At 33.8% G+C, this 26646-nt stretch overlaps 1 protein-coding gene across 1 annotated transcript in view; it reads right to left on the reverse strand.

The window, feature by feature from the left end:
• LOC123653726 overlaps nucleotides 1-19810 on the reverse strand; it is a 166806-nt gene extending 146996 nt beyond the window's left edge. The window contains exon 1 of the mRNA XM_045589714.1: nucleotides 19256-19810. Coding sequence (XP_045445670.1) covers nucleotides 19256-19293 — 38 coding nt within the window. The 5' untranslated portion in view covers nucleotides 19294-19810. The remainder of the gene's footprint in view (nucleotides 1-19255) is intronic.
• Between the last annotated feature and the right edge of the window lie 6836 nt (nucleotides 19811-26646).

Here is a 26646-nt window from a genome sequence, read left to right on the forward strand (position 1 = left end):
GATGTATATTCAATTAAAACGTAAAATTGAAATGAAAAACATGCTTTTACTGTCGTTCTAATTTTTTTTTTTAATTAGCGCAGTTGTTTAATTTAAATAATTAGTTTAAATACGCGTTTTATTAATTAAATTTACATATTTCTGCACTTCTCAATATGTTATTGGCGTATTAACCTATTATATTTATATTAATTTTTAATTAGAACTATAAAAGTAATAAAAATTCCTAATTTATTTAATTTTAAAAATGTGCAAAATGTTTTAGTAATTAAAATAAATAAGTATGTCAATAAATGAATGTGTTATATTTAAAAATTTTTTACTTTCATTATCATTTTCGCGGAATATTATTATAATTTGTATGATAATTGGACCACATCAGTAGTTTCATGAAATTCAAAATGGACACAACCTACTATTACCGTTTCATTTCGAAGTTATTTATATTTAAATGTTTTCTTTAAACCAAATTATATGGTAGTTACTAATGGACAATGAATAACATCAATCAAGGACGGCTGTTTTAAAATTTGTGTGACCAATAAAATAAATATTTTTTGTCTTTTGATTTAAAAACGGAATTTTGAGGTTGGTTTTCAATGTGAAGAACTGTAAAATATTAAGTATTGTAATCCTTTAGGTAAATCATAAATTTATTCCGTGATCCCTTTCACTAGCGTGTATAATTTTAATTGCTAGCAGGGTTACATCCCTGCTTCCGTGAAGCTTCAAAGTTATGAATTGGATTCACGTCCTGAGTATAGATAAAATATAAATGTATACTAAAATGTATTAATAATTGGAAATTTAGACATACAGATCGGTCAGTTGTGGCCTTTAACACAGACATAAATGTCAACCTTAGAAACGCACAACCTTGACTAGCCTAAAAAAATGTTGCCACTTCATATATATATCTCAAAATTATAAACAATAAAGCAACACTGTAAAATAAGCCACGAACTAATCGAAAATTATCGATCGAAATAATCGAAAATTTATAACGTTTTTCATTACGTGTATTATTTTCACGTTTAATTTACCGCGACCCTTGCAAATAACAGTACGGTTTATTTTTTAAGTTATAAACCAGAACGTTTCACGCACTGAGCGTCAAATGATTACCATTTCATTGTCTGCCAGCACTTGGTACTGATCTCACACAGTATGTAAGCATCCCGCTGCTGGGCGAAACGCTCCTCTCTACATAGGAGAAGGGTTGGAGCTTAAACCAGATTATTCTAAACATTTTTGAAATAAATAAATGAATATTAAGTTAAAATTATAAAATGAAAATCAGCTAAAGTAAGTGCTACCTCCATAGGTTAAGTAGTTTAGAAAATAAAGTACCTAATAGTAAACTAAGAAGTTGTTAGTGTAGTGTAGTTTTTTAGTAGAACAGATGTAAGTTATGTATTATTATTATTATTATAGTGTATATAAAAAAGGAAAAAGAAAAAGATTGTAAATAAAAACATCATACCCAAACCCCGCTCATTTTCCCAGGTGTTCATAAAATAAGCAATAGAAGTATAATAGTAGGTTAGATGGGAACCCACCCAGTGTGTGAATGTGGAAAGTATGAAAGAAAGAAATTAGTATGCAGAATGAAAGTGCGAGAAGAATAAATGCGAGAACTGGTATGGATGAGCAGTTTAAGCACAGACTCCGACCCCATGTCGGAGGTATTAATAAAAAAAAAAAAAAAAAAAAAACATTTTTGAATAGCATATCAACAATCAACCGTTACCGCGGGGATCGAACCTGCATCTGCGACTGACCGTGTCTGTGCTCTAGCCAATTAAGCTATGGAACGATGTACCCGTTAGATCGAAATTCGAAATTCAAAATGGAACGGTCTATTTTTGATATGATATTAAAAAATGTTTAGAATTCCCTAATGTGTGGGTAACACAAAAATAAAATCGTAAAGATTATTCTGTTTCTCAGCAGATTGGCGAATAATTCTCGGTCATAAGTATCGATCTCAATGAGTTGTATAATATCAAGCAGGTTTAAGTGCTTTTCGAAGCAGGGTAGGATAACACGAAATGTCATACGGATAACAATAATTTGCATTACCTAATTTCATACGGGAATCAAATCCGCGACCGTCAGCATTAAGTCAACTTCTCGTATCAATATTCCAGAGTGGGTCATGTTAAAATAAACTTTTAACCAACTTAAAAAAAAGAAAAAGATTCTCATTCATTATGCAGGTTGTTATACAGTTTTTTAAATCAGTGTCCATTAAAAAAAAGCTCTATTATTGAAATAAGGACAACACTAATGTATAGAATAAAATTATTTAATTTCTAAGTCAATGACCCGCTTATAATATCTAATTTAAATAAATTCTAATTCTCTCTTATAGATAAAAAAAAAGCCTACATCAGATAAGATTATAGAGACGGGTTGAATCTGTTGGCTTTTAGATAAATTTTAGGTGAATAAATAGTTTGTCTTAGTAACAAAAACCGGAAATTGAACATAAGGGGTTCCGTACACTTTTAACCTAATCCAAAAAAAAGGATAAGGTTTTAAATTCAACCGTATTTTTTTCTAATTAATAACTTTTTACTGACGAGTGATCTTTGAGTTATCCCTAATAATATAATCTATTTGTCGATGTAAATTAAAATCGGTTTTTTGCTTTGTTTGAAAACAAACGTAATCTGTATATTTATTAAAACTACACTGAAATGAAAAGGTGACACTTTAGTTTATACTAACTTAAGTAAAACTTCTTTAGCTCCATCTAACTTATATCTCCCTCTCGACTTCCGTTCGCCTTGTCCGATCACAATTTTTGTAACGCTCTCGTCAGCTTAGTCCCGCAGTTAAGCGCGTACATATATATCGACGATTCCTTTTTATATACGTAATTAAAGTGTATGTAAATTGTACATTTTAGCGCGAAAACCAAAACCTAGAAAAAACATAGCAATTTTACGAAAAATTATGCAGATTGTATAAAAAAATAAATAGTAACACTTCTCTTTTAAATCTAAGCCTTATACAATCTTTTTATTAAAAAAAAGGTTTATATTTTACTCACTCGATTTATACTAACGTTGAGCTAAAAATAAAATATACAAATTACACCTATTACTTAGCACACCTTTTTACTTTAGTACGGCTACGTTAGCATTTTCGTGGCTTTTTCTATGTTTTTTAAATTGACTTTTTTTAACGTGAGGAAAATCCATCATGGACAGACTTGGTCATTCAGTCAGACTCTTTCTGACTAAAATCCACCAAGTGTGAGCAGAAATCCGCCTGAGTGGGCGAGATGGCGCTAACATTCACCACCTCGCCCCGGGTTATTAAATTGACCTAACCTAGGTAAAAAACAACAACCGCTCTGGTGTAGTGGGGCGTGTGTTGTATAATATTAGCGAGTACACATCAGCGACTTGCGGGATCCATTCCCTGCCTTTGTGGGTTTCCCAACCATGCCTCGGAAAGCACGTTAAACTGTCGGTCCTGGTAATTATCGTAAATACCTGATAGCGATTGTTATTCATAGTTGGGAATATATCCGCTAACCCGATGTGTTGCAGTCGCAGTAGATTAAGCTCCCATCCAACTTCTAAATGGAGAAAAGGGCATATGCCCAGCAATGGGGTTATTACAGGCTAAATGGTTGGTATGAAATAATACGGAAGTTATTAAACATTACTTATTAACATGGCGACTTGCTTGACTCGTGGCAGTGTAAAAAAACGCGCTAAAAAATCTTTTGTACCGATCAAACAGACTGGACACAGTGAATCTTCCATCAAACCACTTTGCTCCATTAGTGCAATTTAGAGAAAAAAGGCAGACTAAAAAAGGCTTAAAAGCGTACATGGTATTTTTTGGAGCAGTATAAATTTATTATATATCAAATATTTTTCTAACTCGATAAATATAAAGTAAAAGTAACGATTCCTTTTTATTTCGTGTCAAACATGGAGGTGCTATATTATTTCCATAATTAGCATATCTTTGTCCAGCATCACTGAGGTAGAGCGTAGCAGGAAATATCGTGCTCATAATCTGGAGCAACCCATCTGTGGAAGTACCAACCTTACGGACGATTACAACTAAATAACGCTGCTGTGTGATTACGGCATTAAAGAATATAGCCACCCCCTCTCTTCCCGTGGGTGTCGTTAAGAGGCGACTAAGGGATAACACAGTTCCACTAACAGCTTGGAACTTATAAAACCGACCTGTGGCGAGATAAGTGACTATAAGAACTGTTGGGCTTAAAATACACAGGCCGAAGACGGGCAGCAGCGTCTTCGGTGCGACAAAGCCAGCCCTCGGTCACCAACCGCCTGCCCAGCATGGTGACTATGGGCAAAACACATGATTTTACGCCATTTTTGGTGCGAATTTGTCGAAGCCTATATTCATCAGTGGTGTGCGATAGGCTGAAGTGAACGCTGTTCTCAATTAGTGTCGTGTTCCCGAAGTGAGTAAGGTGGCCAACCTCCCGGGGAAGGTCAAGTTTAGGGTCGGCAACGCGCTTGTGATGCTTGTGGTGTTGCAAGCGCCTGCAAGCAACGGTAATCGCTTACCATTATGTGGGCCATACGCTTGTTTGCTGACCTATAGTCGTATATAAAAGCAATAGGACATTTATAGTTTGAGATCAGCAAATAAAGCAATAAACGTAGGCATAAAAATTCTGATTTAAAAATCAATTCATAAAATTCAACCTACGTATTACAGACGTAATAAAAATTTGATTAATATATGAATATATTAATCAAACTGACGAAATAAAATAGCTATATCGACATCGATAGTTCAGAACAACCTTAATATTAAATAAATAAAAAACACATAAATAGAACGATCATCGTTTCGATATAATAACTTAATAGCCGTCGCAAAAAATATGCCATTCATAGTTTGACACTTCACCTACATCGTTTGATCGAACGATTTTCGACTTTAATCTCCAAAATATAAGGTATACAATCAAAAAATTTAATTTGTATATAATAAAGTAAGATCGTGTTTTGCGATAGTCAAATGGTTATTAAAAGATCTTGCCAAGTTAGAAATGGATTTCTGAAAGAAAAGTTCCCAAATAATAATTTTCATTTTTTTTAAAATCTTTGTAAACCTTATAATTTTTTTGTTAACTGACTTCAAAAAGGAGGAGGTTACTTAATTCGACCGTACATATATATCTTTTTTTATGTATGTTCGGGGATAACTTTGTCGTTTATGAACCGGTTTTGATAATTATTTTTTTGTTGGAAAGAAGATGTCATATACCATGTAGTACCGTGATAAGGAAACCAGGATCTGATGATGAAATCCCAGAGAAATCGAGGGAAACCCTCGAAAATTGTAGTGACGACTAGTGCAGTCAGTCTCATTCCCATCCTCCATCCGCGCTAGACGTGTGCTTTAAAAATAAATTTTGTTTCCTTTTTTTAAAAAGACTCGCCATGAGGCTCCTAACAGGTCGTTAATTTTTTTCGTCTACTTTGTATTACTTTAGATGTAATTGATGTCGGTTTTTTTCGTTTGCGAGCAAACACAATTATGATTATTTCTACTTTCATTTGTAATAATTTTAGTATGGTTGCAATTACGATGGAAACACTTATAATAAAACTGTAACAAGATCAATTCGGCATATTCGAGATATTTTGTAAAATTTTTGGAGGACATGAGAATCGATATCATTACAGCCTATACAGTCCACTGCTGGACATAGGCCTCCACAAGTTTACGTCAAAAATAACGTGAACTCATCTGTTTTGCCCATAGTCACCACGCTGGGCAGGCGGGTTGGTGACCGCAGTACTGGCTTTGTCGCACCAAAGACGCTGCTGCCCGTCCTCGGCCTGTGTTTTCCAAAGCCAGCAGTTGGATGGTTATCCCGCCATCGGTCGGTTTCTTAAGTTCCAAGATGATTGTGGAACCTTGTTATCCCTTAGTCGCCTCTTACGACACCCACGGAAAGAGAGGGGGTGGCTAAATTCTTTAGTGCCGTAGCCACACAGCACACTTCCAAGTAATAAACTTGTAAGTGATGTGGAGATATAACAATTAGACTGACAGACAGAAGGGATCTTAGAAATAAATTCCAATAAAATTATACCACTAAGACTAAAGAACGTACTTTCCGCCTAACAGTGAGTAGCCTGTGGACACCAACAACATCGGGAGCATTACAAGCGCGTTAAAATACATTTGTTTTTGCACGGAACCCTAGCAAAACATTTCCAATAGAAGTAAGTAATTAGTTGAATTAAAAGTGTTTGTAAATGGACATATCGTTCTAACAGCTTAATACGCGCCGTTACCTGTCAATCAATTAAACAGGGTTTTGTCATTACTCTATATTTTTCTTATCCTTCCGTGAGCTCTTATATATATTAAACTAGCTGACCTGTGTGCTGTGTGCTGTGTGCTGTGTGGCTTCGGCACTAAAGAATTTAGCCACCCCCTCTCTTCCCGTGGGTGTCGTAAGAGGCGACTAAGGGATAACAAGGTTCCACAACCACCTTGGAACTTAAGAAGCCGACCGATGGCGGGATAACCATCTAACTGCTGGCTTTGAAATACACAGGCCGAAGACGGGCAGCAGCGTCTTCGATGCGACAAGGCCAGTACTGCGGTCACCAACCCGCCTGCCCAGCGTGGTGACTATGGGCAAAACACATGAGTTCACGTTATTTTTGGCGTGAACTTGTGGAGGCCTATGTCCAACAGTGGACTGTATAGGCTGTAATGTAGCTGACCTGGCAAACTTCGTATCGCCTTATTTTTTTTCTTAAATATAATAATCACATATATCAAAACAAAATATACCCTATCTTTCAAGTTGGATCAAACTGCACACGGTGTGCAAATTTGATTCAAATCGGTTAAAAAAGTAGTTTAAGAGTTCATCGCGGACAAACATTGTGACACGAGATTTATATATATTAAGATATATGAGATTTTTTTAAGTAAAACTTATTTACGCACGTTTGACTTGGGGAGTAAGCTTGTGAATGCGTTACGAAAAGTGTAATCGGGCGAGACGAACGGAAGTTGAGAAGGAGATTTAAGTTAGATGGAGCTAACGAAGTTTTACTTTAGTTGTGTGGTCTGAAGCACACTCGTTTTTTTTTTTTACTTTTTGCAGGTATAATGCACACTACCATCTGTTTCAAGCTGTTAATTTAATGCATGTTATGTAGTTAACAGCCGACTGCTGTAATATCCGTCCTAGCAGGTAAATTTACTTATAATTAGTTAAAAAAATAAGAGTCGACTTAGAGGTCAACTCTTCAGAAATTGCTTAGATAAAATGATGATAATATGAAAACGCGTCGTCGCAGCAGTCACAGTAGCTACTAGTTCCCGCCAAGACAGACATTTGTTCGCCATAATATGGATGTTTTTCGTTGTTTGGGCGTTTGTGCTTATGTATTGTTTGTGTTTCTAACCCCCCGACACAAAAGAAAATTCTACTGGGGGCTGTTGAGTTTGAAGCGTTTATAAAAAGAAAAAAAAAAATAAATCGCGTAAAATCGTGTTTATATGTGTGAAGCTGCATAATGGTAATAATTCTTCAATTGCGCTCATAATCAGTTGTCTTTAGTTCCCAATCGACAAAACAAGTACAAGAACAGTCGTTTGTGAATAATACACTTACATACATATGTTATATTTTTTTTAACTAGCTGTGCTCGCAACTTCGTCCGCGTGGGATTTAACAAAAAGTTATTGTTTTGTTCGCAGAGTTATAAAATAAATAAATTTCTAAAATAAAAGTAGCCTAAGTTACTCCTTACTACATCAGCTATCTGCCAGTAAAAGTCACGTCAAAATCAGTCCAGCCGTTTCAGAGACTAGCCGGAACAAATGGACAGACAGACAGATAGACAGACAAAAATTGTAAAAAATGTTATTTTGGTATATGTACCGTGCATTTAATAAAATACGGTTATTTTAATATTACAAACATACACTCCAATTTTGTATATTTGTAAAGATAAGATAATTATATAAATAGAATACAGGTCCCTTGTCAAAGCTTGTCAAATGATATTCGAAGTGATTAGAATTATAACAAACTTGTCAACGGGTATCGAATTCCACGTCACTCAGGTCCAAAGGTGTCGTTCCGTGAAAGCAGGACAAACACTTTCTATTCATAATTAGGATTGGAGATAACGCTTGATTGATTTTTATAGGCCTATGTTCAGTTGATAGAGATTTGGTAGGCGATTTATATCTTGTTCTTTTGACGATCTTGATACCGCTTCTTAATGGGCTTTGAAAGAGGTGCAAGTTCTATGTTAGCTAAATATTGTTTATATTTTTTTTTTCTTTTTTTATATTGAAATAGTGCCTGTACATACACAAATAATGCTAAAAGACATTATTTAATATTTCATTAAGACCAATATTTTATCAATATTAATATACTAGGTGTGCTCCGCGGTTTCATACTCATTATGTTCAGGGGAAAGATAGCCTATAGCCATCCTCAATAAATGGGCTATTCATCACAAAAAGAATTTTTCAATCCGAAACCAGTAAGCTCCTGATATTGGGGTGTTGACCAATTTTCCTCACACAAAAAACATTGGAAGCTTTACCGATAAACAAGCTTAAATTTTTGTATATTAGCGAAGTATACAACTAGACAACAACCTACAACTTTTCATTTTTCACTTTTATTAGAATTTACCATTTCGCTTGAGTTGTCACAATATCTTATTTAAGGCTATACAAATAGAGAGAACACAATTTTTTTACATGTCGGCAGCGTACTGCTCACCTGATGGTGAGCGATTACCGTAGCTTCTTTATATATATAGAAGCGTGCAACTCCAGAAGCATCGAAAGCGCGTTGCCGACCCTCTTGCCGAATGCCAACCACCTCAAAAAGCTCTTAGTCACCTTACTCACCACAGGAACACAACACTGCTTGAAAGCAGTATTATTTAGCTGTGCTCTTGTAAGGTACTTCCTCAGTCGGGCTACTCAGGATTTAGAACAGGATATGTCCTACTGTTCCCTACCTCAGTTAATAATTATATTTCAAATGACCTGAACAATTTTATGTTAAACAAAGTAAATATGTATTTTCATTAAATACATAAAGAATTTTTTATATTTTTTTTCCGTTAAATAATAACTATTTAAATTTAAATCAAAGGAGACGAATTAAGAATATTTATGAACTTAGAGGTAAAATTGTTTTGGAATTACTAACTATTAAAGATTTTTGTTTAATTTTTTTAAGTTGTAATCTTACAAATCTGCTCACATGAGACAAAATATTATGTCATAGAAATAAAACATTTATGGTTGTCAAGTAAGCAGAAAGAAAGTAGTCATTGAAACCACTTTTGAGGCACAATTACACAAAATGTGAACCTTCATTATTCCGAAAACATAATGTATGTATTCTAATAACAGCAATCAATTAAAAACTTAATCACATATAGTTTTTATTATAGCAATGCTAGATTAGTTTTCAAATAAATTTAAAATATTCAACAACTGTGTCACAATCAAATATCATAGTTTTATTTTAAATCATCCATTGAAATGACGATCCAATTACAAACCACATCCGTCGAATTCACTGTTCCAAGTTCGACTGTTTTTTATTTTATTTATTTTTTTAAGAGGTTTGTTTTGTGATACTCGAAATCTGTATAACGGTACTTAATTAATATTGCAAGAATCTCGTAAGATCGCTATATGCTGTGCCCGCGGATTTACCCAGATTAATTTAAGGAAAAAACGCACATAAATATCATATAGCTTATAACTGTATTTTTTAAACACACACACAGTCATCTGTGTCACAGCTGAGACACTTAATGATTGTGTTATAGGTAACAGCCGACTGATATAGCTACACATAAATAAATACATAATATATATTACACACACGCAAAGCGTACTACAAACTGCGTCAACGGGCTCGTCGATTCCTAGGTATATGTATGATTATTATCGAACACAAAAATATTTTTTCCATTCGAATCATTACTTCCTATGATTAGAGCGTTTAAACAGACAAACTCTTCAGCTTTACTATATTAGTATAAATATATAAGTAAATGGGTCACTTGTACGTGTGAACACTTAATATGTTTGTGATAAGGTCGTATATAAAAATATAAAATCGTAACAACATAACGTTTGTTGTAACAATAAAAAAGTTGTATATGTGGAACGTTTTTATAGCTGGCTGTATAAATGTCACTTTGTTTTGGAATTTTATTTCTTTCTTTCATTGAACTTGACATTCTCTTTTGACAGTAATTTTTAATATTGACTAGTTACAACACGCGGTTTCACCCGCGTAATTTCCGATCCCGTGAGAATGTCAAGATAAAAAGTAGCCTGTGTGTTAATTTAGATCTCCCGCTATCTACGAACAAGTTTCATTAACATCGGTACAGTAGTTTTTACGTGAAAAGGTAACAAACTTAGATACATACATACAGAAGCGGCTTGTCCTAAAGAGCGCTGGTGCAGCGCACTCTACTATGCCTATACAATAGTGTATAATATTACGTACATTTGGTATTCAATTGTAACGAATGGAGCGCCAGTGATTGCGTTCCTATAAAACGAAGTTTAGTTCTGTACAAATAAAATAAATGTTACCATTTAGTTAGCTCTACTTTTAAGTTTTTTTTTTTTTTGTGAACCCCACAACACAAATTATCGGCCAGTAATATCCCGTTGCTGGGCATAGGCATGGCCTCTTTCCCATGTAGGAGAAGCTGCGAGTTGACGGATACATTCGCGACTATGAATAACGATCCGGTACCGACAGCTAAGCGTGTTACTGAGGCACGGTGGGCAGACACACAATGGTTGTTGGAAGTCATTAAATCCAAATGAAGTTACAATTTAAATGTTTGTGTCTTTCACTCAAATTATCAATTAGAACTTTTTCGGATCAATAGCGCCATTCAAAACACATCAATAAAAATGTTTATCAATCCCACACTTGTAAAAGATTAATTGCAGTTATCGATGACGAGGTACCGATGAATTGAATCATAAACTCAATCGACTTGAGAATGTTTTAAACCCTAAAAGCATTTTAATATCCTCAAAGATGCAAACAGTTAACATATTCATTTAATTTATTTTTCACACTTAACGATTCCTCGTTGATTTTCTCCTGTGTCGGCAAATAGCAAAGTAATGGAAATACATAACAAACGTCATTGTAACTTCTTCTACAGAATTAGTCCTAATATATTTAAATAAACGTCGTTGATTTAATTAAGAACGATGGAGGTGACGTGAGGACTGTGTGACAAAACCTCCTGCTTTTTTTATAAAGTATAAAAAACTAAAAAAAATGTAATATCATATCAAAAATTGACCGTTCCAGCGGGGATCGAACCTGCATCTCCGACTGATCGTGTTCGTATAAACCGAATATAAAATCATCATATCAAAAATTTCGATCTAACGGGTACATCGTTCCATAGCTTAATTGGCTAGAGCGCCGACACGGTCAGTCGCATCGCATCGCAGATGTAGGTTCGATCCCCGCTGGAACCGTCGATTTTTGATATGATATTAAAAAAATGTTTAGAATTTCCTAATGTGTGGGTAACACAAAAATAAAATCGTACAAATTATAAAAAAAAAAAAACTAGTCCTATAGCTAAAAAGATTAATGCACCAATGGTATAAAAATTAAAAGAGAGTTAGTTCCGCTATTTCAAGAAGAACATAATATAAAAAATCCCTTTATAGTTGTAATAACAATGATTTTAATAATAAATTTCATATTGTTCGTGAGCTCATTGCGATCTACAACATGAATAGAATTTTCCACTAATTAGGTACATACAGGCTTTCCAGTAATTACTCAGTTATGTGATTCGTATTTGTTCAATTAAATTAATGTCTTTATATATTTTTATATGTGTATGAATAAAAAGGGTTAAGTTAAAGTCGAGTATGTATAATTATGTATAAAAAACAATATAAAAACGTTTATTTTTAAATATTTTATTAAACAAGCTAACGCTGAAATGTAAATTAAGTCTTTTATAAAACCTCTTTTAGCAATTTTTTTTTTTTTATATAATCAATAAACCTATATTATCTTAAAAATACGACATAGTAAAAAATTATTTGATTACTTATTACTTACTAAATAATATAATAACAGATTAATAATTTAAAAAAAAGTCAATATGTAATGTACGATTTCGGTGTATATAGTATGCTGTAAATACTGGCACGTAAGAGATTTAAAAGCAAAAATGGGTGATTCCCTACGAACAAAGGAAGGAGCGTGACAATAGCATGAGGGGTCATACACAATACGGATCGTCAACGATCGATCTAATCATCAATATTTTACTGCGTTGAGGTAGGTTTTATAAATAAGTCCTCGTGGCAACGCGGTAATTTACTCTTATTTCTGATTTTCATATAAATAGAATGTTTTTAGATCTGCTATAACCACTATTACAGAATATCACAGCCAAATATAATAATGTGTTGTAATAGTGTTTCTTCCTCTGGTGGGTAACGTAGGTAGAACTACTGGGTGTGCGCTGTGTTGACAGTGGGGTTAGAAACGGCAATGTATTTGAGATGCTACTAGTGTTGCTGACATCCATAAGCTACATAGTATAATAATATTGTACCGTAACCAAAACATATCTACTATTATAAAAATGATACATTATAAAAAAAAGTTAAAGTTATTAAATACGACAAAAATCGTTCGAAGTTTTACCTTGAACTACCACTTTTACAAAAGCATACCAAAAAAATATGATTTATTTATACAGCCACTCTTTACAAGAAAAGAAGATTATCAAAAAGTTTATGCCTTTATAATATAATATATATATATATATATATCAATCATCCAAACTGGGAATAGTCATAAGGCAATCAACAAGCGCAATCATAATGCAGCTCTATGAAACATTAAGCAAAAACAGTTCTTAGCAAACACTATAATAAATTACTTGCCACGTATTTCATTACATACAAACTCAATTTGCAAAATATCATAATTAACTTAACCGCTAATAAATCAGTGCCAAGTTTATGCCAGAACACGAAGTATTTAATTGAAGCCCGCAAATGAATACGGCAATCCTGGCATATTTGGCCGGTGGCCAAGCGATGTACGAGTCATTTTTTGTCCAATATAATGATACAGGAATTTTATTCGTCATTATATAACTATAAATAAAAACGTTTTATTTGTGTAATAATATATAAAATACTTAGAGGTAAATGGCGTTCATAAAACATGTCAAGCTGTAATTCACCGTTTTGGACTCCTCCCCTTACCCTTGTCACATTTTCAGTAATTTCCTAACAAATGTTACGTCACAAAAGCAAGGTCCTCCCTTATAAATGATCTCGTGATTAAAATGACGTACAGATTACACAGTAATGCTGTGATTTTTTTATTTTATTTAGACGACATATAAAAAAATTATCTGTGTCATATCTCATACGTTTTTACAATAAATACCTGATAGCGAACATATCCGCCAAACCACACTGGAGCAGCGTGGTGGATTAAGCTCCGGTCCTCCTACATGAAGAAAGAGGCCTATGATCATCAGTGAGATGTTACAGGCTGAATGCTTATGCGTATCTATTCAAGTTTAGCAATGACCGGGGGGCTCCCTCTATTCGCGAACCTATTTTATGGACGACACCTAAATATGACGTGCTTTGGTAGAAAACTTTTCATGTTTATCACATAATATTAAGTGTAATGCCATCTTAAAATTTGCTAGTAGAAAAGAAAGGCCAATTTGAAAATAAAAGTCTCATCCCTAAGTGAATTGACCAAATCATGTACAAGACAACACGATTGCCAAAATTTACGCGCATAACTTAAGAACAACTGCACCTAATTGGATATAAAAATTTTGTGTTCCTTTTTATCTGGAGTTCAAATCGATATATTTAATAAAAAGAATAAGGTAATTTGAAGTTCACTAGTTCAGTTCAGCTAGTGTGAAATATATCTAAAGATACAACAAAAGAGGTCTTATATAAACATATTCGAACTAGTCCATTATCTTTGGTAGCGCTAGATCTAGTAAACGCTAAGGTTTATTTCAGCGCGGTCTTTTCAGCAAGATTTATTACATAATCCAAATAAACCCGCTTTTAAATTCATAGTGGGATTAGGCCTTGGGAACCTTTTTAAAGAAACTTCTTTACAAAGTACATCAATATTTCATACTGAAGTAAAATGTTTGCTCAATCGCTTTAAGCTTGGAAGAGTAAAATCAAATTCTCTACTACCTTCAATTTCATTTATAAAAATGTCCTTGTTTTTTATTTGGCATCCCTTGTTATCATATTTTTTAATCTTATTTACAAAACCGAGACTTTTGGCAACCTTTGATAGCTAATTATCATACTTTTCAAACGACTTCAAAAAAGGACGAGGTTATCAATTCGACTGTATTTTTTTCATGTGTAAGCTCAGGACTGTTTACTGGGTGGATCAATTTCGCTGATTCTGTTTTAATAGAAAGGTGTTGCTTGTCGTGTCATTTTTGAATTTAATCGAGATCTGCTGAAGCGTGCTTTATGAGTTATCTCTGATATTGCATATTTACTTGACTATTCTTTCGTCTACCTACGTTGTATTACTGGTCAACATAATCGAAGTCGATAATTTGTGAGCAAATACAGTTATTCTAAAAAAAGTAGGTGCATATACAAGCACTTCGTTTAGTTACAGAATAAAGCAGAACAGTGGGTTAAGCACCAATTCCTTTCCTTAATAGTAGATTTTGCCCAGCAGTAAGACACGCTAAACTACAAACAATAAACGATGCAAAGCGGATGTACAATGGTAATAAGTTCTCAGAAACGAGATAGTATTTGAGACCACCTAGTGCTTTATCGTAATTGGAACGTCTGAAGCAACGTGGGAACTAACCAATTGGTCAGATTGGAATAATAAGCGATGTGTTTTTGTTTTTAACTGTAATTAGTAAATCTTACTAATATGTTTTTTTTTTTATTTACATCCATGGGCTCATGCCCATGCCTTTTGTTAAACATGCATTATAATTATATTAATACCACAGGCGATTTGTCATACAAACTACGGATCGACAGTCCTGTGACTGCCTAGTTAAACTAGGACGCGGCCCGACGCTGACGATTTTTTTTTTATATGGTATTTAGAAAAGTCTCGATTAGTTTCTTGTTACGCAATTAAGAGACTGAACGGGTCTGGATAAAATTTGAAAAATCATCATTACAGCCTATACAGTCCACTGCTGGACATAGGCCTCCACAAGTTTACGCCACAAATAACGTGAACTCATGTGTTTTGCCCATGATCACCACGCTGGGCAGGCGGGTTGGTGACCGCAGTACTGGCTTTGTCGCACCGAAGACGCTGCTGCCCGTCTTCGGCCTGTGTATTTCAAAGCCAGCAGTTGGATGGTTATCCCGCCATCGGTCGGCTTCTTAAGTTCCAAGGTGGTTGTGGAACCTTGTTATCCCTTAGTCGCCTCTTACGACACCCACGGGAAGAGAGGGGGTGGCTAAATTCTTTAGTGCCGTAGCCACACAGCACGAACACAAAATTTGAAAAATATAATCCATATATCCAGTATAATGTAAGATTTCGGTGTATTATTTTCAATGTTTTTTTGCTTGTAACAGAGAATGATCGAGATTATAACGGACTTAAAAAAGGGCGGAGGTTACGCTATTCGACTGTATATACCTAATATATATATATAGTCGAGTGAGTATGTTAATTTTTTCGTCTACTTACGTTGTATTACTTGTCGATGTAATTAAAGTCGGTTTTTTTTTTGTGTGCGAACACAACACAATTATTTTATACGTAGTAATAGGTCAAAGCATAACATCGATTCTTTAGATTGCGAAAAAATATACGACTCCTATGGGAAAACAATATACTACGATTAAAAAAATTCCACATAAACGAAATCACGAGTAACGACTAGTTCTATAAGTAAGTGTAGTTTGTTCTTTATTTATTGCTACCATTGCATGTGTTTTTGATACATATTATGTACGTACATATTTTCTACACATTATAACATAAAAATAATATATAGATAAATACATAAATAAGGAAAGCAATCTACCGGACAATTCTACTAACAAGTATTCAGAATACATGTTGACTTTTTCTCCGATGCATGCACGTTTTCTCACGAAGTTTCCCGACACCGAGCACGAATTGTCAATAATCTCGGAAATTGAATGACACTTGACCGTGTGTGAACTCGCAGTTTCAAAGATTCGCGTAAACATTATTACATAGTATAAAAAAGTCACTTCCCGTTGCCTGTATGCTTAGTCCTTAAAAACTACACTACGGGTTTTGATGCGGTTTTCTTTAGTAAATATAGTGATTCCAGAGGAAGTTTTAGTGGTTTCTAATGTGATGTCGTAAATAAAAACATTATTTGCGCTTACATTGCATATATTTATTTTATATTTTTGGTTTCAGCATTGCATCCGTACGGAGCCGGGGCGGGTCGCTAGTAAACTTTAAAGACAAATTAAATGATACATTAAATAAGAAAAAATCTCAAAACAATATTTTCGAACTTAATAATAAAATCATTTAACATTACATACAGCGTATTTTTATATTTTCCAGAATAAGCGAAATTAAAGAATAATCATAAAAATCTTAATACTAATTTAAAGTCTAGATAATTATATCTCCAATGGTAATAACGTAGGTACAAACTCGAGTACTAAAATCTTAAATATAACAATTGCAATAAGCGACCTGTTTTCAATGTGACCCCTGAGTTATAGCTCTGCCTACGCGGCAATTATTACTTTATTACTAGGGTTGTCATTTGTGCCGATAAATTAAATGTATCTCTGAGATATCCCGATTTTTATTATTATTGTAATTTTTTTGTAATTAAAAAAAATTAATACTGAGAAATTTCTTTGTAACTTCGCTTAGTTATGTAAAAACAATTTATAACTAAAATATTACTTTTTATTATATTATACTTGGTGGTTGATGGGTGTCGTATGAGGCGACTAAGGGATAACACAGTTCCATTACCACCTTGGAACTAAAAAAGCCGACCGATGGCGGGATAACCATCCAACTGCTCACTTTGAAATACACAGACCGAAGACGGGCAGCAGCGTCTTCGGTGCGACAAAGCCAGCCCTGCGGTCACCAATCCGCCTGCCCAGCGTGGTAGCTATGGGCAAAACACATGAGTTCACGTCATTTTTTGTGCGCGAACTTGTGAAGGCTTATGTCCAACAGTGGGCTGCGATAGGCTGAAGTGAAGTGATATTATACTTCATACTTATTACAAATTTAAACATTCAGACATGAATTTTGAATTAAATAGTTTTTATTCGAAAAATGAATTAACTTTAATATATATTTTTTTTTAATATCAGTGGTTTATTGTTATAAATCTTTATTCCTCACGTTACGTAAAGAAATCACAACGACCGCGATATTCATTCGCAAAGCAATTTTAAAAAAATTTCGATTTTACCAAAGAAAGAAAAATCGTATAGAACGTTTAATTAATACCACTTCCGTGTTTCACAACTAGTAACGTGACATTGTACCAGAAATATCTTAATTTGTTATATGACTTTATATGGTATTTGCTTATATTCCTTTTCAATATATATTACACTAGATGTGCCGCGCAGTTTCACCTGCGATATATGTGTATACGAAACGACTTCGTTACGATTTCACTACAATTGTTTATGGAATGATAGATAACTCCTCTTCTAGACGTTGTATCAAAATAAACCCTAGATTATATATGAAGTTAGACTTCCAGAAAAACAACTGTGATACGCTTCGGCCTGTAATTTCCCACTGCTGGGCATAGCCTCTTTCCCCGTGTAAAAGAAGGATGTGACGACTGTGATAATCTAATCAAAATTCGTGCACTAGATTTTGCACGATGCCGTTACAAACATAAAAACAGAGACTACATTTTTTTTAAATAGTTGTCTTTGCTTATATGGCTGTCAGTAATACCCCTGTATATATTCCCTGCTAAAAATCTCTTACGTGCAGACGTCCAGACAGTAATTATATATAAATATTTGTTTATATATACTTTTTATTATAATTATCGCGTTAAGATTCTAAAATAGCGTGATTAAATTGTTTTCTTCAAACAAAAGAACAAAGGATATTATTTACCTATTAATTACTTAATTTATTACTGACAACTCAAAGAGATCAAGTAATTATTTAATTAATACTTAAAATTGTAAATTTAATTAATCTTTACCTGTATTAATATTAATATTATATGGAGGAAAATTTTATTTGTTTACTATGTATACTATGTATACTCAAAAACGAATATAAAAAATTCTTTCAGAAGGAGATGGCTACGCTATATGCTATAACTGAGTGACATAGGCTATATTTAAACAGGGGTAAAACGGAACAGCAAAAATCGTGTAATTTACGCAGACAATGTCGCGGGTAGAAAGCTAGTTAACGAATACCAAAACAATATAAAAATAAACAAACGCTTTGCACTCAACGGCCCCCAGTAGGATTTTCTCCTGTGTTGGGGGTCCGGAAACGCACACAATACACGTGCACAAACGCCCAGACCACGACAAACATCTATATGGCCAATACAAATATCTGTCGTGAGCGGGGATCGAACCCGCGACCGCCAGCGCAACAGTCAGTCCTGTGCCCGCTGCGCCAACGCGTCGTCAAAATCATTGTGTTTAAACTTTTAAATACGTTTTATTATAATAATTTATAATTATATTTTTTTAAATCGAAAAACTTGTCATAATATTGATAATATCTAATTTGGCAACCCTTTTTATTTGCATTAGGTTGCTTTCTATAATTCATAAACAGACAGATTAATCTTCAAGGACTTAACTTTAAGATTAAATCCTAAAAAATACTTTTTTTGCGTCGCAATTTTCTTTATTGGCACGAAGGAAAGGCGTCACTACTTTAAGTATTGTAAATAATCTTACTAATGTTGAAAAGAGAAAATTTGGATAGATGTTTGTTATTCTTTCAAGAAGAAAGTACTGAACCAATTGCAATGAAACTTAGTACGTAAACAATTAGCTTGGCTAGTAAAACTGCTAGACGAAGATAGTATTCGATAAATATGCCCGTCATTCTCTTCAGAAAGCATCGTACCTGTATATTTATTATTCCATACTAGTATCGCTAATCAATACCCATTGTTTTATTAAAAATAGGATATACCTTTTTGGTTTCCACCTTTTTATGAAGACACCGAACATGTTGATTGAATCCAAGAATTATTCACAGATAAACAATAGCACTGTAACCATCTCACTAAAAAACCCACTATAAAATCTATTCACTATCAAAGAGTCTATTCCACAATTTAAAAAAAAAATAAAGTAGCAAAGTAAACGCGTTTTCGAAAAAAAATATTTAAAAATAAAAGTAGTCTATGAACGCCCGTCAAAACGTTCTAAATTTAAATCACATCATCACTGTTTACAAACACAACTCAAACGATAACATTTAATAATCGAACACTCAAGTCGTCAACGAATCATCGATAGTCGACAATCGTTTCTATCGATTCCGGTTGTTAACGAAATCGAAACGTCAAATTAAAATGAAGTAAATATAAATTAACGTGTTTCAGTACATACGCTGCACACACGAGCACCCCGCGCGACCGATGCAAGGCGACTGGCTGGCTCACTTGCAGTATGCAGCTGGTGTATATCCCGGTGGCTTTGTATTAATAATTTTTAGATGTCAACCGTTCGCGGAGCTATGAGGCTGAATGGAACGCCGTAGTCTTTGATTTGTTATGGGACATTTATTCCGCCTAGCAAACAGTTTGTCTTGCTTAATCGCTGAATTTATAGGGAATTTCGACAAATTCCTCGGAATTATGTTTTATGCACATTATAGCAAACAATTGATTGTTTACTTTTTTTATTTTTAACGATTGGTAACAATAGTAATATACAAAAGTGAAATTAGTATTGTTGCAACACTTTCATTGTTCACGTTCTAGAAAGTATGAGAAAAAAGTTAGTGAGCAAAAATATCGAGTATGAGAAAAATCGATAAGTCGTAAGAAAGTGATGAACTGGGTCACCCAATTCCGCGAAACCTACGTGTTCCGCGGTTTCAGATACCAGTACTATTTTAGCCGTAAGCTATTTTAATAAAAACGGAAAGGCTTGGAAGTAATTAGAAAACAACAATAAGATACGTACGTCCTCGGTGATATTCAACAAAAAAAAAAACGATTTGCCGCAGCAACTGAAGAACATTATTATTTTTTTCTGTTTTACTTATTTCCTCCCCCTCTCTTCCCGTGGGTGTCGTAAAAGGCGACTAAGGGATAAAACGTTTCCACTACCACCTTGGAACTTGAAAAGCCGACCGATGGCGGGATAACCATCCAATTGCTGGTTTTGAAATACACAGGCCGAAGACGGGCAGCGTCTTCGGTGCGACAAAGCCAGCCCCGCGGTCACCAACCCGCCTGCCCAGCGTGGTAACTATGGGCAAAACACATGAGTTCACGCCATTTTTGGCGCAAAATTTGGAGGCCTATGTTCCAGCAGTGGACTGTATTGGGCTGAAGTGATTCCTTATTAGGTGTATTTTGCAAACAAATTACTGAAAAAGTAAAGTTATACCGACATGAAGTTAACAATAATTGTGTTTGCTCGCCAACGAAAAAACCGACTTACTTACATCGACAAGTAATACAACGTAAGTAGACGAAAAAAATTAACAAACCTACTCATCGTCACTACGATTTTCGAGGGTTTTCCTCGATTTCTCTGAGATTTGCCTACTTGAATAAAAGTTTCGCTATAAGTGTTTAATTTTGTTCGAAGAATCGATAGAGAGGTATTCGTTGTTACTAGTGTCAAAACATATATAGTTTTATATAATAACTCACATTGTTAGATTCTTAGGCTTTCCACAGAGGACTAAGTAGTTGTAAATCAAGAATATTTAGTAGTATACATTTCATAAAGTAGTTTTTGATATGTCATTGCATACATTGTGGATGTAATAACACTGAATTTTATTCTTCATTTTTATTACTATTAATTTTTAAAAATAATACAAGTATGTACAGTAGTACATTTCTTGCAGATTCTTTTCAGCAGAATTTACATTCCGAGTAAATGACAGCTTCAAATGAAACATTACAAATTATTTAAAGATATAATTATAATTGTGAAATGGCGATTTGAAAGTGGTTTTGAAGTCTAATTGAATAAAGAGAATTTGGTTTTAAATTAATGGGAAAGTCATAAAGCGCAAAGTAAGATTTTAAACCACATTAAACATAAATTTTCTTTTTCCAGGTATAATTGTAATTGTAAAATGGCAACCAACTCTCTCTCTTTTACTTTAATAAATATATTTTCGATGTTACTTTTGATTGCATGAGTAAAAATAATAAAACGTAATTAGATTTTTTTTTTAAAAATAAAAGTTTGTCATTTTTTTCAAACACAATACAAACGCCATACATAGCCAGCTTCCAATCTCTTACGTAACTCGCAATCAACCGCGCCGTGATATTCCGATCACGTTGATCAACCAATAACAAAATTTTCGTTTCAATCAATTCGAATGCGGATAGTGGTATTATAGGAATGATAATGCAGTAGATCTTGTACCGAATATTATGTAATTCGCTACACTAATGTTATATATAACTAGGAATATAATATATATAAAAAAATCTTTTGCGTGCACGTTCGTCTGTTCCTAAAGTAAGCAACTTAATCACCAGCATTAATGGTGTAAATTATTATGGGTAACAGACGACCGATATAGCTACATATTGTTTTATAAACATTCATATTAATAATACAAATGTTAATAAATGTATACGAGTATATTACACCACGGTTCAAGGCTGGAATCGAACGCGCAACAACCGAAGCAAGGGCAAGGTTACTACAAACTGAAATAAAAAATTGATTTAGTTTCATTCCTTTTCATTTCCTTTTTCATTCATTCCTTTCGTCAATTTAATTTTCAAACATAGAATTAAAAAAAAAATACCTCAGAAATATTTAATTAAAAACGTGACCGCATAAATTAAAAATGAAGAAACTTAAATAGCTCGCTTCACCTTGTTCTAGCCACGAGAAACTCGCCGAAGACGAAACAGAATAGTTAAACACTTTATTTTTTTTCAACCGGTCTTCAGTCTTCAGGAAGTAGGTCGCACGGTTACCTCTCGTGGGAAATGTCAAGAGGATTGGTTAGGGCTACTTGTATTCAGCGCGTTACATCCAAGTAATGGCTTACTTCAAGACGTAAAATGACCTGACGCGGGCAAGAGTGAGTTGATTTACAATTTTTATTACTACGTAGGAGACGTATAGGAGACTAAAGTATATTCGTTAATTAGATTAAATTTAACAGATACATACACAAAATTGATATTTTAATTAATTTTGTTTTCTTGCAAACGAAAAAAAAACCGACTTCAGTAACATCGACCTACAACGTAGGTAGACGAAAAAAATAGTAAAGTAAAATACACATTATTACGCTTTAGCCTGTAATATCCCACTGCTGGGCATAGGCCTCTTTCCTCATGTAGGAGAAGGATTAGAGCTTAATCCACCACTGCTCCAATGCGGGTTGGCGTATATATTCCCTACTAGGAGTAAAGATCGCTATCAGGTGTACATGATAACAACCGGGACCGACGGCTTAACGTGTACTCCGGGATAGTGGGGAGACCCACAAGAACTGCAAAAACACCCAGACTACGGCAAACATCTGTACGGCCAATACAAATGCTTGTCATGTGCGGGGATCGAACCCGCACCTGCCAGCGCAACAACCACAAACCAGTGCTGTGACCGTTGCGCCAACGTGTCACATAATATCCATATTTTAAATTCCAAGGCATTAAGTATGTATTAAACTTGTAATGAAATAATATGAGACGTTACAACTGAAATATTTATTTTAGTTTTCTTTTAGGTTGTATAAAAATGGGAAATGGTGTAATTTATTTAAAAAAAAAAAACATAATAAACTTATAATGAGACCTCCTTTGTAAGAAATATTCAATTCAAAATGACGATTTTAATGAGAAAAAAATTCCGTTGCTTTCTCGGGATATTCCTTTGTGTTTCTAATTTAATATTTTTTGGTCTTACAGTTACGTAAACCGGGGTTTCAACAGATTCCTATTAAGAAGGATTTTCTGTTTGTCCATCTGTCTGTTCAATTAAAGAAGTCCATGACAAGAACTGTTAGACTAGTGTGTGTGTTAAAAGATGGTAAGGCATGAGGCTATAACTGAGTTAGGGCACAGCTGGACTGATCCTACGCCTTGCAGAAGATCACAGCCAAATAATGCTGCTTTCAAGCAGTGTTGTGTTACCTATGACCAAGTGCAAAGACGGCCCGAGCACCTAGGTTGGATTGGTGGTAGGGTCAGTAACGCGCTTGCGATGCTTCTGGTGTTGCAAACGTCTATAAGCTACAGTAATCGCTTACCATCAGGTGAGCAGTATGCTTGTTTGCCGACCTTATTGTATAAAAATAAAACTAAAATAAATAAATTCAATTCTATAAACAGCTAATTGTTAGATGAAAATTCCTATATCATAAATATATCTTTACAATATCCAAAAACATTATCTTCACAATAAACAATTTGTATCACTAGCTTCGTTTCACACTTACAATCGTAGAACTTTATATTATTTGTAGTTTTCTGAAATAAAACCGATGGATGTTTGACAACGCTTTAGCACAACGGTCGCAGCACGGGCTTCTGGCATCTGCTCTAGTCGCGGGTCGGATCCCCGCACATGGCATACATTTGTATTGGCCATACTGATGTTTGCCATGATCTGTAGGCTTACTCTTGACTTCAATCCCAATCTCACAAAAACACGAATTCAATACAGTTCCAGTTCCAATCTGTAATATTTTGGTACTCTTGACCAAATCGAGCTTTCAATTGAATTGAAATTGGAATCGAATTGACGATCGGTTTCCGATATAGCCATTATAATAAAAAATAATAAGAAAATAAAATTTAACTCATAAAATTTTATGTTTTTAAATTGTAATTTGTCTCCAATAATAAATTATTATCTATTATATTGTAATTCGTTAAATTAAACCTAAAACTGATTTTTTTAAGCATAAAAACGCAAGATATGTTATACATTCTGGCATAATGTGTTGTTGTTAAAAAAAAGCTCACGACTGGCGCCATTTTGAGACTTCTAAATTCCAAATTATCTCGATTACGTATTTTCTTAATTTATATTTATAATTAACTTATCTTCTTTCTTTATTTACTTCTGTAATAATTTCTGCAATTTTACCAGTGCTAAGCTTAAAGTAGTGAAAACAAAAGTTTATTAAACGTAACAATATTAATTGTTAAAACAAAAGATATTGGAGACTTAAATACTGTGATTTTTATTTAAATATTAGAAACATAAATACTGTGATTTATATTTAAAAATTGCTACCTTAGGTTACAAGAGGATAAAAAGCTAATTGTTAAGTATTTAGTTCTATTTTAACAAAATACTGTGATTGTGATATTGTTGATAATATAAAAATATACATAAATAAGCGCCAGTCACGCCATTATCTTAATAAATAAAAACTTTAAGATACACAATCGAACACTAAAAAGTTAACTTTATTGAAACGAGTAAATTCGATCCCAAACACGATTTCCAACTCGATAGTCAACGTCAAAATATTGTCAAGAGTGCAAAAAATGCTTAAGATCGAGAAATCCCAATTTCTATTAGTTACATAAAATTCCACAGTAATTGAGTCAAATCGTGCGCTAGTGTAGTGTTCAAGAGTACCAATTGACAAGTTCTCGATCCCAATCCTAAATTTCAAATAGGATTGAGTTTCAAGAGTAAGCCTGCTGGGCGTTTGTGCTTGTTTATTATGTTTCTAGGCCCCCGACACAGGAGAAAGTCCTCCTGACCATTAGTGACAGGTGTTAATTCATTATTTATTTGTAAATTCCGAACCTTCAACTATGTGTGTATCATAACTAGTTTCATCGTAATCAATTTCATCGTTCTGTCTGGTGAAATTGAGAAACAAACAGCCATCTAAAAAAATTTTTTTAGCAATGTAAGTATGATAAAAAGACTAGGCGTTTTAAAGTTGTACAGAACCTTTTTTGTTGTGTATTTAACACGCTATATTAAGAAAAGAGGCTTTCAATTGTAAAAAAAAAAAACATGATTTTATATATTGTAATTTAAACAGTATTTCTGTTCAATTTAAAATGCAATTATTATTTTTTTGTGACCAAAAATGACTATTCTCAATTTAAATAAGTTTTTTTTTTAATTTTTAAACTACAGTCTAACCAAGCCATAGATATATGTAACAACTCAAAATATTTTAAATATATTAAGTCCATGTAGTACCTATTTACAATACGTACAGTCAATTTAATCATCAAATGTAAAACATACTAAAAAACCAATGACAGAGTTTAAAAATAGACGCATTCTTGTTTCCAAAAAATAAAATAAAAATAAACCTCTGTTCTGTTACTAGTATCACGAAAAGGTATATTTCATAGCAGGTAGTCCAGACCGTTTTGTCCACTAAATAATATATGCTATGCGGACATACTAGGTCGGGTTAACCTGCATGCATATTGGTAACAAATGGGTAATAAACTTAAATTTAAGTTAAAAGAAATTAATTTTAATGGTATTGTAAATATTAAAGTTTTTTTCGTATTACTACGAAAATTGAGAAAAGCTCCATTTACGTAGGAACCATTAGAAAATATTAATAAATAAATAATAAATAAAAGCTTCACACTCAACGGCCCCCAGTGGGATTTTGTCGTGCGTTTGTGCTTGTGTATTGTGTGTGTTTCCGCTCCCCCTCCCCCACTCCCAAGGAAAAAATCCTACTGGGGGCCGGTGAGTATCAACCATTTGTTAATAATATCTATATACATACATTCGACGACGCGTTAACGCAACTGTCACAGCGCTCGATTGCAGCTGTTCGATCCTCGCAAATAGTTATACATTTGTACTGGCCATACAGGTGTTTGCCGTGGTCTGGGCATTTGTGCTCGGGTATTTGTGTGTGCTTCCAAACCCTCGACACAGGAGTTTGAGGCATTTATTATTTATTATTATTCAGATACATACAGCGCTAAGATACTTTATTTATGTTAATGTTACAGAACATTAAAAAAATACCATATCCTTGCAAATATATACAACCATGATAATGTTAAAAACAAAAGTAAAATGCTATGTGTATTTTAAATGCTATAAGGTAAAAGCTAATTTGTTTGTTAGTTTAACACGCTAAACGTGCATGTTGACTTTTCAGTTGGATAAGCCATTTACTGAAGACGGCTATTACTTACTTATTACTGAATTTACATATACTATATACTGAATAGGCTATTTTTTTCTTAAATTAACAGCTATGAAATCGCGTGGGCACATCTAGGTATAAATATAACCTCTTCATATAAGTATTCAAGTCTTTATGTGTATCTTTTCCATTAAAGTTAAGAAGTAACTACTTTCACGCGTTGAATATCTCAAATGGTAAACAAACTCAAATACTAACAACTA

This window comes from Melitaea cinxia, chromosome 5, assembly GCF_905220565.1.
Source record: "Melitaea cinxia chromosome 5, ilMelCinx1.1, whole genome shotgun sequence".
In the NCBI taxonomy this organism is placed as follows: domain Eukaryota; kingdom Metazoa; phylum Arthropoda; class Insecta; order Lepidoptera; family Nymphalidae; genus Melitaea; species Melitaea cinxia.